The 16835-nt window shown below is 39.8% G+C and overlaps 1 protein-coding gene across 1 annotated transcript in view; it reads right to left on the bottom strand.

Moving 5' to 3' along the window:
- Positions 1 to 16835, bottom strand: part of reck (reversion-inducing-cysteine-rich protein with kazal motifs) — a 181231-nt gene that overhangs the window by 43693 nt on the left and 120703 nt on the right. The window contains exons 13-17 of the mRNA XM_051940817.1: positions 12679 to 12822; positions 12422 to 12610; positions 5795 to 5917; positions 4142 to 4313; positions 99 to 288 (exon numbers count right to left, since the gene is read on the bottom strand). Coding sequence (XP_051796777.1) covers positions 99 to 288; positions 4142 to 4313; positions 5795 to 5917; positions 12422 to 12610; positions 12679 to 12822 — 818 coding nt within the window. The remainder of the gene's footprint in view (positions 1 to 98; positions 289 to 4141; positions 4314 to 5794; positions 5918 to 12421; positions 12611 to 12678; positions 12823 to 16835) is intronic.

Below are 16835 nucleotides of genomic sequence, written 5' to 3'. Positions count from 1 at the left end.
TAGCAACTGCAAGGTCAAAATTCTTCATAATAAGTGTTTCTCCAGACCAACACGGCTGTCTCTGAACCCTGCTGCTCCTTGTTTTGTGCAGAACCTACCTGGCAGTGGCCCATGTAGGCCAGAGTTTTCCCAGCTTGCTGCAGCTGGCACAGATTGGGATGGACCAGGCCATCAGTATCACAGGCAGGCTCCACACTGTTCTTATCGCAGGCTGCTGGCCGACCAATACACTCATACTGCAGACAGTCTGACGAGTCACTCAGACATACACGATACTTTGGGATGCATCTGACAACACACACAAAATGTTGTTTATATAGTCACTGACTGTATAACTGAGATCAGAGGAGATCCTTCACATTGCCCACAGCATTTATAAAACCTGATATTCACATGAATATCACCTCACAATGTATATTTACACTGTCAAACAACAGAAATAACGCAGGAGAATATTTTAGCAAAATGCTCCAATAAAAGAGCAAATCAACAAGCACAAACTACTTCCCTCCAAACACACAGAAAACCCTGCTCTATTACCATAGCAACCACCAAGTCTCCGAGGCTCAGACCAATCAGGTGCTCAGCACATCCGAGCTGACTTGCTCGCTTATTGCACTGTTTGGCCTCAGAATAACAGAAAATGGTTTCGAGCTGTGTAGGTACATATACTTCCACATATTAGTGTGTGTGTGCTCATTCTAGGACATACTTTTTCTTGATCAGAGGAAAAATAAATACACATCTTACTGGAAAAAATGGAAACATGTTAGAAAACAACCTTTTAGTTTATTGTATATTTTGCACCAAAAGTGTGCAAATATACACAGTGTTAAAGACATAATCACATACCACATTTATAGTATCTATATTCATTCACATACACGGTACATATGTTCTTTTGATGCCACTGAAACTTCTCATTTCCTACAAATGCTTCACATTAATGCTATAATAGGCTATTTTTAGGGCAAATGAGCTGGTTTTGCTTTTAAGATCATATTATAATCATTATAAAGACTAATCGCACATGCTGTATCTTGTTTTTTTCAGAACGGTCTAGGCTTTCTAGCTCTTCCATCATTTGATGAGATAATACTGGCAGATATTTTATAATAACCTTTGTAGTGAGGATAAAAAACGATTATGAAAATGTTATGTTTATACACATACTACACCATAAGATGCTGATGATATAAATATATTTTCATAGATGGTAAAGGAGATTGTGTGGAACATTGTATAAAAAATATGTACTTACTGCTCAATGGAAATTATTATTTTACTGCCTCACGTTTTCACAGAATGTAGCTTACGTGCGGAGATTTGAGAATTCTGCAAAAAGTGCTGTAGTTACAAGACCAGAATATTCTTTGATGCATACAGACACAGCAAGTCCAGTAGAATCTGCTGTTTATTGTATTGTGTGGTAGGCCTTATTTATGAGGCAAGAGGGACTTTGCATTTTGCAAAACTGAGAAGCAGTAGTGTGAAAATAAGAGAAAAACAAGAGAGACATGGCTTTGCAGAAGTCTCATCTGTCTTCCAAATTTTATTACTTCTGTATGAACAAATAAGTGATGAGCGAAATTACTAAGCTTTGGTTCTGCTCTTTCTGGTGTTATATTACAGTTTTTCTCAGTTGCTTTGGTACAGTTCTCAGATGAGAATTGAAATTCTCAAAACTACTTGTTCAGTCTTCACAAAATTGTGTCACTTGTCCACATCAATAAAGCAGTTTCTCATCCCTTTAAAGAAGTTGCATTTGCATGGATGTACCAAAGCATTTGCTTTAGTACATCAGTGCAAATGATTCTATACAATTCTCTGCTGTTTCCTACATTATCAATTGCTTATGGCATGTTGATCAAAATGTATTACAATAGTCTCACCCCCCACATCACTTAGGCATTAGTTCATTGCATAAGTCTTTACGTCCAAAATGACTGAACAAGTTGTCATCATATGTCAAGGACATTTCTACACATTTCCATTAGACTTTTTTTCATCTGTCCTAAATTGGTAAACTGCTCCCAGGTGAATCTTGAATTTCTCTAAGAAGGGAGATGTGTGAAGGGTTAGAGTTTTCTGAAATCGCTCAAAGACACAAGAGAAGATATTCATGATGTGGATGAGAACTTGTGGCCCAACAGACAGGAACATCAGGAGGTGTAGGAAGACTGCACTGTAATTCCTGCAGCACTGCATTTACAGTTTTCCCTAAGGAGACTGTCCTATGTTCACATTTCGACTTTTGTTTTTTCTTTGTGCTATGCAGCGCTGTTTTCCTTTCTGTATTGCAATCATGTGGTGTGTCAACAAATTACAACAGTAAAAGCCTAAATGTAAATCTTGTCCAGTCTCTTGCAATCAATCTCCCACATACACAGAGGTGGAACTTACAATTTACAATAATTGTCATCAAAATTTTAGCCATAGTTTACATCAGAACATCACTCCAAAGTTATAATGTTATGTTATGTTGTCACTGTTATAATGACATCATAACTCAACAAATTTGAGTCTTATCCACACACAATGACACAAGGACTTGTCATTCTGATGGCACTGACATGTTCATTGGCACAGATATTTACTTTTGAGAGATGAACTAAGGATTTTGAGAAGAAACTGGCTTTTGCAAGTAGTCCATGGTGTTTTGCTATTTGTATGAATAGTTTGAGAAATGCACTTACTGTTTTGCAAATGTTGAGGATGATTCGAGAAATGCATCAAATCAACTGAAAAAACTAACAAATGTAGATCTAAATCTATGCAATGATGACTTCAGGAGTTTTAAAAGTGAGTGAAATGGGTAAAGAGATGGATGGAGAGCTTTATGGAGGTTCTAAGTGTGATTAAATGTGAGATTTTTTTTGCTCAGTGACACTTTGCTGCACAGAAAGGCAAATAACAATGTTAGAGGGATCAAGCGGCGCAGTTTAATGTTGGATATGTGCTGCATCTCACTGCAATAAATACCAAGCGCTATGAAGCAATACTTTGATGGGTATGTTCTGTGTGTCTTGTGCGTATGCAAAAATGTGGCAATGCTCTGTTGTTGTGAGCTGAATTTATCAAAACAACAGGTTTACTATGTTTTATGATGTTGTATTATTATGTTACAAAATAAACATCAGGAATATGACAACAATGTGTAATTTTTTGCTGCACACATATTTTAGCATTTTTCTACAAGGTTGTTGCTAGAGGTACGGACCCGTACCCGTAGCCTGTGGACTACAGATACGGCACTTGCCATTTGCCAATCAGATACGCGAGATCTGGTCACGTGACTCCCGGTAGACGCTAGCGGTACGGACCCGTAGCATCGGTACAACAGGTACGGACCCTAAACCTGACCCTAACACTAACCCTAACCTTAACCTTTGCTTACCTTTCAACAGTTTGCAGTGGTTAGCAGCTTCTTGACTCGCGACACTCGCCTACGGGTCCGTATCTGTCTGGCAAATGGAAAGTGCCATATCCATAGCCCACAGGCTACGGGTACGGGTCCGTATCTGTAGACACTACCTTTCTACAATCCATCCATAATTGCTTCCTCAGTAAATAATCTTTTTAATTCTACTTTCCATTAATCCTTTCACACAGTTTGTTAATGAGACAAATAGAGCTCTCTCTTCAAGGAAAGGTAGTAATACAGACTTGTTTCTAATATCAGCTTGTGTCATGAAGCAAGAAACTTTTTGTATAAGTGCTATAAATATTTCAATACATAATAATATCAATATGACAAGCATTAACAGAATATCAATATGACAATAATTAACAGATATCTTAATCTGACATTGGTATGTGAAATCATTTATATTTTGTCCAAAATCAAAAATAGGTAAGTTTTTCTCAGATTTGTAATCCTGTCACACAGCAAAAGCCTCCAAAGCAACATTCAGGAGGTCAGAGTTCATGGGTGGAGTGTGCTGGATGATAATCTGTGAATAAACCCTGCTTAACACAATCACCTGAAACACCCTGGCTATCAAATAGGGAAGTTGTCAGGGGGAAAGAAAGAGAGTAAAATGGGAATGGGAAGGACAATCTTAATAAGGAATTTTTCTCAGTGTTAATGAATTAGTGCTCAGTGTTGGCAGCAGCTACTCTGACTGTTTTCTGAACCCACCTCTGGTTTCTCTGGCAGGGTTTGTTGGCGCATGGGTTACTCAGGTGGCACTGGCCAAAGACAAACTGATGGTCTTTGAATCCCATACAGCGAGCCACACAGGCACTCGGATATGTCCGCCCGTTAGAGGCACATACTGGCACGAAGCGGTCTGGACAGCTACAGGGAAGACCTGATGGGGAAGATAAGGAGAGAGACAACTATTTATTACGAAGGAGGGAAACATTCATTCCATCCTTACCGGATGACTTTGGAACACTGAACACCTTAATGTGCAGTGAAGCAGTTGCCAGAGAAGCTACAAAATATAACCTTAAAGTTTACTGGAAAATGACCTACTTAGGTTGTCTTTTTAAAGCTCTGCAGCCTTGCAGTTTGTGAATTTGTCAGAGAATACGAGAGAGGGCCAGATGCCCCTGATTTGCAGAAATCAGTCAAGTCCTCAATTTTATGCAAATGACTAGCAAGCAACATCCTCTGTCTAAAACACATTGCAGCATTACCACAATGCACTACATGGTCTTTTACATCAACAGTAAATATAAAGCAGGGAAGTGACAGAGCCAGTGAACTTGCTTATGGAGTATAATAACCATGAATGCATAGTTCTTGTAATAACTTGAAGTTTGTTACCTCAATCCATAAATGCAAAATAGATTTACATAGCACTTTCAACTTTGATGATGACATTGCCATGCAGACCCTCACAGATGCAGAGATGGCAGTGTTATATTTTACATGTGACATACATTTTCCAAGTCCATGAGAGTTTCCCTAAACTTCTCAGCTTACGCAGCCAGCTCAAAATTTGCAGGGCACATGCATGGAAGTTCATGCACTGTATATGTAGAAGCTGAACTAATTGAGTATGTACAGAATAGAGTCCTCCAAGAGGACTGGAGAGTAGTAATAACAACGATGCATCCGTAGTGTCCACAGTAGTCAGCATGGGAGTATAATCAAAGCTTCACACTAGCCACAGATTCCACCATTCTCCTAGTTGCTGTAGCCTATTTAGTCTCCGTTGCTATGGTTGCTCTACTCTTCCACTCTGACAAACCAATTATTGCTGAATAACACAATACACATCACTACCAGTGGAACATGGCAGATTTGAAACTCTGTATACTGCGAAATGCTGTAAGACTCACCTGGTCCTGACAGACTCAATCAGCATTGTATGAACTTATTTGGCATGAATGTTTGTTTGTTGAAAGCTGACTCACAGAAATAACAGCTCTTGAATAAGTCTATGCACTTTGCCCCACACCTTGATAAATGCTGTTGGCAGGACAGATACTTTTAGTCTTTGCTAATTAAGGGCAGAGAAAGTAAAACAAAATGACAGGTTACTGGTCCATTTTTGCTTGCAGTTTTTTCCTTTTGCCATTTCTTTTCTGGTGCCCCGATCTTTAACTTACAAGTCTTGAATTTCCTAAAATATATACAATGGGAAAAGGGGTCAAATTACTGGAATTTAAATATGATCAGGCTTTGATGAGGACACAAAGAGTAGTAATGTAGATTGCTTAATGTACACATGCTATGATGTGTGTCTACAAGGCAACCTTGCAGTATCTAGATTATTTGCTGTTAGCCAACCTAATTTGGAACAGCTAAACCCTGTTTGAACCATAAAGACATAAGACAAACCAGTAAAGTGTCGATGATCATCATCTGAGTTGCTGACGCCAAAACATTCTCTAGTGGAGCAGATGGTATCACCAGCAAAGCAGGAGCAGCTGTGACAGTCGATCCTGAAAGATGTCCCATGGCCTGATAACACACAGCAAGACAATACAAGAGGACATAAACAAAATGTTGAACTGAGTGCACAAGATGTCACAGTCCATCTTCCCAAAACATCACTTTCAGCAGACAGATGACAACAAAGCCTTTTTTGCAGGACAGAGAATAAGGTTGATAAAGAAGACTGATTTTATTCAGTGGGGTCAGATCCTTCCTGTGTTTCTTGGATCATAGATTACCTGACAGGAAGGCAACAGTTTGTCAGGCTGGGAAACTGTTTCTGGGAAATTAATGAGCAGTACTGGGGCTCCACAAGGAACAGTCCTGGCTCCATTCCTGTTCACTCTGTATACATCTGACTTCAAATACAGCACTGAGTCCTGCCACATTCAGAAATACTCTGATGACACTGCTATCGTGGCATGTATCAGAAATGGACATGAAGCCAAATACAGAGATCTGATAAGTGCCTTCAGTGACCGGAGTCACAAAAACTGCCTGATACTCAACGCCACAGATTCAACCCCCCTTTTCAGCCAGTGAACACTTATGGCGTGGACATCGAGATGGTGACATCATATACATATTCAGGTGTCCATCTTGATAATAAGTTGGACTGGTCTAAAAACGTAGACTTCATCTACAAAAAGGGCCAGAGCCGACTTAATTGCCTCAGAAGACTTCAATCACTAGACATCGTCATTAAGATGCTGCAGATGTTTTATCAGTCTGTGGTAGCAAGTGTCCTGTTTTATGCTGCAGTCTGCTGGGGAGGCAGTATAAAAAACAAGGATGCAAGGCGTCTGAACAAACTGATTAAAAAAGCTGGCTCTGTGGTTGGAATCAGATTGAACGAATCATCGGTGGTGGACAGTTCCTATCCCTGCACTGCAGGACAGAAAGATTCAGGAAATCTTTCCGACCATCAGCAATTAGATTATTTAATTCAAAAGTAAACAGATGAGACCAGACAATTGAATTTCCCTTCGGGGATTAATAAAGTTTTTGTGTTGTATTGTACTGTATTTGTATGAAATATTTATTGCATAAAAAAAAACTATTCTTGTCTGAATACCTGTTAAGTGGCTATTTCTGTTTGTGTATGTACAGTAGTATTTCGTATTCCGCATCATTTATGAGGCAATACTTTTTGTTCGATGGTGTGCAGTTGTAGACAGTTAATGGAATTTGAAAGTTCCGGTGCAGATGATGGAGCTGGATGTAAAAAAACATATCTGGTGCGCTACTCTTATTTGACTTTTTGGTTGTTATTTGTGTAAAGAATGATTATTAATTTAATCATTCCTACCAACGAAGTGATTTATTAATCCCATTACTGCTGTGCTTGCCATGCTTCTTTTCTGTGACATTAAAAATTCATCAATTTGAAATTGTGGATAAGCCTCGAGAACATTTGCATCCAGAGAAAGTCATCCTTCCTAACATTTCTCAGTTTCCATCAGAGAAAGTTAACTTTTTAAAAAATGCCTATTTCTCATTTAGATGATTTCATAATGAAAAGCTTAGGTTTGCTTGCACTAACTCAAACCAGACAATAAGTAATAAAGAGAAAAACAAATTCATTAGGCTAATGGAATTTAAATAAGGTCTGTGTCTCTTCATCTCTCAGGATACACACACCAAACAACTGTGCACTTATTGCTAACATGGTTAATAATGAAGGTGTTTTAATATTTAATGAAAAAAAGATGCTGTGTGACCTCTATACACATTGTTTTCATTTGTTTGTCAGCTTATAATGCATATTAAATCAAAATTTTTTAGGCAGTCAAAATCCCATTCCACCTCAATAAAACAACATTGTTATACAGATTAGTTTTCAGTTTGATTTATTCCAGAATTTCTCTGAGTAGTGAAAATTAAAACTGCAAATACAGCAACACTCATGTACATCAGCTGTTCTGGTGAGCTCACAGCAGTAGTGAGCTCACAGCAGTAGTGAGCACTCAGCGCTTTGTGGAACATTTTTGCCCAGGGGTTCCCCTCTTAGACTTCTCACAGACTTCCCTAAATCCTCTCAAACAACCACTCTATACATTCCCAACTAAACAGACTTTAATGTGATTATAATTTAAAACAATGAACTACGTTAAGAGGTGTATTACAAACACAGCACTCTTCCTTGTGATCTGAAATCAACTGAGAGCTCTTTATTCTTACTCTTCATAGTCTGAGGCATAGCAGTGCTATCGGAATTCTTATAGAAAGTGCTTCTTAGCACTAGTGTATATCCTCTACTGCTTAAACAGTAAACAACAATCCTGACAAACAAGTCCACTACTAACCTAGGATAACTTGACATTCTGACATATATACAACTAATCCTTGTAATTTTAATCCTATTTGCTTAGTTCTATAAATGCAAGACATTTGTCATAAAATTTCCAAAATGTACTTTGTTTTAAGAGAGATTTCAGCAGGAGTTAAGTGCATGGTTAGAATATAATTAAAAATACTAATAAGGAGTCAGTCAGTTTAGCTTGGAATAAAAACTGGAAATGGGGGAAAACAGCTAGCCTCACTCCAGCTAGCTTGGCACAATGAGCAGCTTCCTGTAGTTACTGTGACGTGCCATGGCAACAGGAGCTGCAAAAAAGTACAGAACTTCAGTGCATGCTGATTTTACTTTTTTTTGGTGCATTCATTAACCTTGTGAGTTCCAAACAGTTTCTGAGGGTTATTAAAACTATAAAAGGCATGTTTTCATTTTTTTTTAAGTTTAGACACAGACAAGCTGTTGTCTGACAAAAGTTAGCTGTATCCCCTGAATCCACTCTTGATGCAAAGTTCAGCCAACCATATGCTTATTTAGACAAAAGCCAAACTATGGCATCAAGGTGATTCTTCAGTCTTAAATTAAATACTGCCACATGCAGAAAAACCAAGGGTACAATTCAGTGTGTATGTAGGTATGTGTATAAGAGTGCTACTTAAGTGGAACCTGTGTTGTGCTCTAATAAGTCCTATTTCACTGTTACTTTTTTGTCAGCCTATGAAAGCCTCACAGAGCATACTGCTGGTTTTAGCTGCAGCTATTACTAGTTACTGACACTGTTGTGAAATATCAATCTCTTGAGATATATTTTGAAATTCAGTTCCGAATTTGAACTCTCCCCTCTTCGCCTTATCTTCCTCTCTCTCTACCTCCTTTTCTCCTCCTCTCCCTAATTTCTACCTGCTTGTCTCCTCCTAGGCCTTGGTACCTCCTCCTCTGGCTACGCTCCTGGCTGCTGAGAATCAGTGGGCATTGATTACAGCTGTGGAGGGAATGCAGCTGCGCCCCATCACGGCGCCCATAAATCCCAGCTCTGCTCTCCAATCTCCGCCAGATCCTAGCGTCAGTCATGATGCCAAGTTGCTCTGGTTTTGGTGGCACATTCTTTGCACATTCACTGGGTGAACAGTGTTTTAATCCTTTTTTGTTCCGCCCAGTTTCTGCCTGGTCACACTGCCTGCTTCCTGTCTCAGCCCTGCCGATCCAGCCATTAGATGGAATTTGGTTTTCTGTTCCACCTCTGGAAGAGGTCTCGGACCCCCTTGTTGACTCTGTTCTGCCCATCTGATCTGCCAGGTGATCTGGACCCGTGGTCCCTGCCGTGACTTCCTGCCTCATGATTGTGGTGCCTGCCCATGTCTCCCAGACGGCCGGGTTCTGAGCAGGGCCGGCCCCACTCCGTTAGGATTTTGATTCTTGTGAGTCAGCCGTTTTGTTAGGTTAATTGCTAATCACCCTCAGTTTAAATTTAAGCCTGATTCCTTGGTTCAATTAATCTGGCTTCTAGTTTGTGGTTTAGTCTTTGCTTTAGTGTATAGAGCTTGGTTTGGTTTCACTCTGTAGCTTCATTGTGTTATAAATAAACCCTGCTCAATGTAACCTACACACGTGGACAAAATTGTTGGTACCCCTCAGTTAAAGAAGGAAAAACCCACAATTCTCACTGAAATCACTTGAAACTCACAAAAGTAACAATAAATAAAAATTTAATGAAAACTAATGAAATAGGGCTGGACAAAAATGATGGTACCCATAACTTAATATTTTGTTGCACAACCTTTTGAGGCAATCACTGCAATTAAACGATTTCTGTATTTGTCAATGAGCGTTCTGCAGCTGTCAACAGGTATTTTGGCCCACTCCTCATGAGCAAACAGCTCCAGTTGTCTCAGGTTTGATGGGTGTCTTCTCCAAATGGCATGTTTCAGCTCCTTCCACATATGTTCAATGGGATTCAGATCTGGGCTCATAGAAGGCCACTTTAGAATAGTCCAACGCTTTTCTCTCAGCCATTCTTGGGTGTTTTTGGCTGTGTGTTTTGGATCGTTGTCCTGTTGGAAGACCCATGACCTGCGACTGAGACCAAGCTTTCTGACACCAGGTAGCACATTTCTCTCCAGAATGCCTTGATAGTCTTCAGATTTCATCGTACCTTGCACACTTTCAAGACACCCTGTGCCAGATGCAGCAAAGCAGCCCCAAAACATTACTGAGCCTCCTCCATGTTTCACCGTAGGGACAGTGTTCTTTTCTTCGTATGCTTGGTTTTTGAGTCTATGAACATAGAGTTGATGTGCCTTACCAAAAAGCTCCAGTTTGGTCTCATCTGTCCAAAGGACATTCTCCCAGAAGCTTTGTGGCTTGTCAACATGCATTTTTGCAAATTCCAGTCTCGCCTTTTTATGAGTTTTTTTCAGCAGTGGTATCCTCCTTGGTCGTCTCCCATGAAGTCCGCTTTGGCTCAAACAACGACGAATGGTGCGATCTGACACTGATGTACCTTGGCCTTGGAGTTCACCTTTAATTTCTTTGGAGGTTGCTCTGGGCTCTTTGGATACAATTCCAACGATCCGTCTCTTCAATTTGTCATCAATTTTCCTCTTGCGGCCACGTCCAGGGAGGTTGGCTACTGTCCCGTGGGTCTTGAACTTCTGAATAATATGAGCCACTGTTGTCACAGGAACTTCAAGCTGTTTAGAGATGGTCTTATAGCCTTTACCTTTAAGATGTTTGTCTATCATTTTTTTTCGGATGTCCTGGGACAATTCTCTCCTTCGCTTTCTGTTGTCCATGTTCAGTGTGGTACACACCTTTTCACCAAACAGCAGGGTGACTACTTGTCTCCCTTTAAATAGGCAGACTGACTGATTATGAGTTTGGAAACACCTGTGATGTCAATTAAATGACACACCTGAGTTAATCATGTCACTCTGGTCAAATAGTTTTCAATCTTTTATAGAGGTACCATCATTTTTGTCCAGGCCTGTTTCATTAGTTTGTTTTTTTAAATAATTATGTTAATCAACAATTCAAAAGTAATGGCTGTTTTTGATTATTTAATTTTCAATAATTTTTTATTTATTGTTACTTTTGTGAGTTTCAAGTGATTTCAGTGAGAATTGTGGGTTTTTCCTTCTTTAACTGAGGGGTACCAACAATTTTGTACACGTGTGTATCTCCCTCTGCTGTCTGTTTGCCAGCTCTCTGTGTTCTAAAATCCCCTGGTCCGTGACTTACATATTCTTTGAGGCTAGATCACAGGCTTTCAAACTTTAAATTTTCTCCTGTCTTAAGTTTGGCATTGAGAATTTCTGTGTGAATGAGTCATGTAGAGTGAAAGTTGCATTTAACTCACTGAACTGAATATGTAAACGACATTCTAAATGTACAGGTAGCTGGCAGAGGTTAGGGATCACACAGATGAAAAGACCAATAGTTCAATTTGTTGCATAAACAAATATAGTTTTGTGCCAATTTTTAATCACCAGAACAAACAATATCACAAAAGCAAAACTGTAATAATTGTGTTTTGAATTTAAAGCAATCTCTTGTGTGTTTCCATCTAATTTGTTTTCCATAGCAGCTGTGACTGAAAGCTGAATGCAAAAAAATCAAAGCTGAGATGACTAAAATTGCTGATCATAATATGACCAAAACCTTTACTTAATGAGGGAAAGGTCCTGACTTTTGGTATTTAACAATGAGGAAATCATTAAAAGGAAAATGAATTGAGAGCACACATGTAGGGGCACAATTGCATTTGTTATTGGTAAGTCTCATTAGTCTGACTGTTCTGCCTTCCTCAGAGTAAAGATTTATGTTTATGGATATTTTACAGTTTGTAATGGATGTGAAATTATAGAGCAAAGTGAATGGGGGATAAAAGTGTTTTGTCACTTTGGCAGCAAACTGTCTTTTGCTCTCAGTGATGTTTGGAACAAATATCAGCGCTGAAATATGGGGGAAAAAGCTTCACCACATAACGACAATTCAAAGTGTTGTCGCCTACATGCGCCTGTTTATGTGACTGAATGCAGTTTAGACTTTTGCCAACTTTAAAGTGACACCAAAATGTGACTAGGTACAGTAAGATTGCCACTACAGGATACTAGTTTAGACATGAAGTTGCCACATTCAATTGCTGTTAATTAATGGTCAGGAGTGCACGTCTGAAAAGTGCTAAAGGGACTAGTAGAAATACTGAAGAGAAAAAAAATACATGAGGGAGATCTTACTCTTCCTCTGGCCTCCTACAATGCAGGGCTTGTTGGTGTCCACACAGGGCATCTCCACACAGTTCTCCAGGCGCCCACTGGGTCCACAGCTGCACACCTCGTAGCACCCAGCAGGACCGATGCGAGTCGGCACTTGGATACGAGCGTCCTGCTGCACCAGAAACTCAGAGGCCTCACCCAATTTACAGCCTGAAAACATATACACACTTCAGACTCTGGAATGCTTTAAAGCTGCTGTAAAGTGAAGATGGTGCTACCTGGCACACAAAGGTATGGCTGACAGTTGAGCTCATCAAGGCAGCCCTTCCTGTTGACCTGGCACAAGTGGTTGCTGGGACAGGGGTTAGGGTTGCACGGATGGATGACCTCCTCAACAATGTTATTGCCTAGGGAACTGGGCACTGGACAATGTGTGTTGGGGGGAAGGTGAAAAACAAGATTAAACATGAAAATACCTTCTGTTTATGATAGTATGTACATGTGCACTGATTATATTCATAGTTTTTTGAAGATACATAAACTTCCACATGGAATTGCCACTTATTTTCTAGTGTAAATGCAGTTTGTATAGAAATATACCTTAATTTAATGTTCTGAGTTCAACTCAATACTTAGCCAAACTTAGCCTGACATAAACTATAACTGAGAGTAATGCGAATGACATTGGTTTTCCAGGTATTTAGTCTTAAACATCAACCACCTTATCTGGTAATTCCATCCAGAAGTTATTTCACTACAAAAATATCATAAAAGGACAAGTCAGAGAAAAGGCAATGAGATTCTTTCTCCGTGCACCATAAATTTTCTAAAAAGTCTGGATCATTGGGAACATCTAGTCTGATGTGGATTGAGAGCTACAGAGAACAGAAACATCCAGCTGTGGTTATCTGTGGTGAAGAGTCTTCTCTCCTTCATCACTGTGATTAAAGAGCACCACTGATGTCCTCCTCATCCTTCCAGTAATAACAATAATGCTGCAGATTCAGCTCATCTCTTCATAATACAACTTGTTGTATGACTGTTAAGTATTTACACTTCACTGTAAGCAACAAATTATTATTTATGACATGTGTTTACACATCTTTACTGCTGGCTAAAATGTGAACCATAACTGAATAAATAAAATAAAGTGACTGCTGTGACTGTCTCTGATCTGATGTGATCCTCTGCCCTCTAGTGGCCACAGCATGTTGTTAGACTTTTTCATTTCTACATCTCTCTAAAATAATTATTTTTTCTCAGTTGCTTTGGTACATTTCTCAGATCAGAATTGAAATTCTCAAAACTACTTGTTCAATCTTCACATCATTGTGTCACTTGTGCACATCAAAAAAGCAGTTTCTCATTTCTTTGAACAAGTTGCAAATGCTTTGGTACATCAATGCAAATGATTTTATACAATTCTCTGCTGTTTCCTACATTATCAATTGCTTATGGCATGTTGATCAAAATGTATTACAATGGGTCTCTGTTGAATAGTCTCACCCCCCACATCATTTAGGCATTAGTTCATCGCATAAGTCTTTACATTCAAAATGATTGAACAAGTTGTCATAATATGTCAAGGATATTTCTATGCATTTCCATTAGACTTTTTTTCATCTGTCCTGAATTGGTAAACTGCTCCCAGGTAAATCTTGACTTTCTTTACGAAGGGAAATGTGTGAAGGGTTAGAGTTTTTTGAAATCGCTCAAAGACACAAGAGAAGATATTCATGATGTGGATGAGAACTTGTGGCCCAACAGACAGGAACGTCAGGAGGTGAAGGAAGACTGCACTGTAATTCCTGCAGCACTACATTTACAGTTTTCCCAAAGGAGACTGTCCTATGTGCACATTCCTACTTTTGTTTTTTCTTTGTGCTGTGCAGTGCTGTTTTCCTTTCTGTATCGCAATCACATGGTCTGTCAATAAACTACAATACAAACAGTAAAAGTGTAAATGTGAATCTTGTCCAGTCTCTTGCAATCAATCTCCCACATACACTAAAGTGTAACTTACAATTTACAATAATTGTCATCAAAACTTTTGCCATAGTTTATGTAACCCTAACCGTGGGTCGCTTCTGGCTGATGTTGTGACGTTCACGAACGAACTGGTTCTTTTGAACGGCTCGTTAACATGAACGATGGGAACCGAGTCGCAGCTGGGAACAGTTCTTTTTCCCCCCAGTTACATGGGGAGGAGCGCAGCCCAGCTGCGCGGTGCTTATTAGATATGCAAATAGCGTCACACCATGTTGTGCATGCTGCCTTCACGTGAGTGCGCCAGTAAAAAAAATAAAACAACAATAACAACACAGAAACAGTGAGGGCCCCCTGCCTTGGAGAGCAGCAGCAGCAGCAGCAGCAGCAGCAGCAGCAGCAGCAGCAGCAGCAGCGAGCGGTCTAAATGAGGAGGAGGAGAGTCCATGGGCGTAACGGACGCGGGGTACGCGTGGGACATGTCCCCTGCACTTTCCACATCTGTCCCCCGCAGTTTTTTCAGCCGTTACAACAGCTAAACCCGTTATTAGCATCCAGTAGTGTTTTCCCGAGCCGTCTTTGAACGCACCATGAGCGCATGCTAACGCAGGTGTTCCAGAGGAGACGTGCTGCTGTGCTGAGCAGTGCTGAACGTGCGTCTGGAGTAATGTTTAGCAAACCAGCCAGAGCCAGCAAGAAGCAAAAAACTTTACACAGTTCTTTCCAAACAAACCGTGTAAGTTGTGTGACCTTGTTGGATGCAAACAATGTTAGACTTGTTAGCTAAATGATGACAAGGTAAAACGTGGCAATATATCAATATGTTAAGCTAGTTAACAATAATTCAAATGTGGTTGCCTCTGTTACATTCCTAGTAGTTAGTTTATTCTTGGAATAAACCCAGTCCTCTTTCATTTCTGGGCAGAAGATGTGCTCACAATTGCTCTCCATGTATCTAAGTCTTTTGGTCCCAAAAGAGGAGAGTCAGAGAGGAGAAAAAAGAATAGGCTATCTATGGTATAAATTTACAACTATTTTTACTGCTTCTCTTTCAAATTCTATCTCAGAATTTTGATTTTCAGATTTTTTAATGATTATTTCCATAACAAAGAGCAGAGTCAGGCAGAAGATGGACCAGAGGCGGCGGCCAGCAGTAATGTTGACCATGCAGGGTCTGCAGAGGTGAAAAAAATATATAAGTGGCTGAGAAAAAAATATGTATCTATGGGTTAAAGTGATTTTGAGGTTAAATTCTACTGCGATTTTTACTCTTCCTAATGCTATTTCAGAATTTTTCTTACCACATTTTTTATGTTTATTGCCATAACAGAATGAGCAGAGTCAGGGAGGAGACAGATCAGAGGCCAGCAGCAGGGACAAGGATGTAGGGTCTTTACAGGTAAGGAGAGATTATAACTTCCTGAAAATAAGATATCTATTGCAGAGAGAAACCAGGCAGTACTGATCATTTCATGTTCAGTGTTTGGCACCTTTGGCTACTCGTCCAGTAGATGTTCAAGGGACATTGTTGTCAACTCAACTAGAGTTTGGCCACTAAAACTTTAGATTTTATAGTTTAAAGAACGAGCCTAGTTGGTCCCCTCGTATTGTACTGTGGCTGTTAGGGATTATGTGGTTCTTTAGCCACTAAGGACGGTGCAATTAAATGTAAGAGAATGATAAATCGCTCTGAAAAATTTGTCCCCCTCACTTCTGAGATGGTGGTTACGCCCATGGGAGAGTCAGTCCGTCGTCGTTGACAAAATGAGCCAATTAAGGAAACGAAGCAGCATTTGGATGCACTTTTCTCTCGTGGCAGACAGTAAGGGTAAATGCAGTATTTGTCAAAAAAATATTTCTAAGTCAGGCTCCACAAATAATTTGCACAGACACCTGAAAACTCAACATTCAACAGTAAAAGTGGCAGACTTTAAAATCTAATCCACACGTGTCAAATAAGGTTATAATCAATATTTCAGAAGAATTCAAACTCATATTGGTGGGATATCTAAACTCATTCCTCCCAGTGATTATTTCCAAGATTAAATGAGTTAAGGCCAGACTGGCTTTTTAAAATTTAATAAATATAAAAATGAGCTAAATGAGCCAGTTTTTTGAACGGCTCTTTGAAAGGAACGGCTCACCAAGATCCAGCTCCCCTCAAAGAGCCATAAATCCCATCTCTATCTGGCTCCCGTTGCATCCGACTCTGCGTTGTGTTTTTGAGGTGTGGTCGTGCGGATGTAGTGCAGAAGGAGCTGGACACACGGTGGCTTTGATCGGGACTCTGACCGTTTATTTCAGCTTTCGATTCCTTTCGGCAACAGAATAAAGACTGCGGCTTAGCAACAGACATGGATTACATAGCAATAGAAAGATAATCATCAGAAATTAGAAAGACCAGCTCACACCATCCTTACCTTTCGGCAACAGAATAAAGACTGAAAGA

Source organism: Acanthochromis polyacanthus, chromosome 20, assembly GCF_021347895.1.
Source record: "Acanthochromis polyacanthus isolate Apoly-LR-REF ecotype Palm Island chromosome 20, KAUST_Apoly_ChrSc, whole genome shotgun sequence".
Lineage (NCBI taxonomy): Eukaryota > Metazoa > Chordata > Actinopteri > Pomacentridae > Acanthochromis > Acanthochromis polyacanthus.
This window is presented reverse-complemented; position numbering and strand designations above follow the sequence as displayed.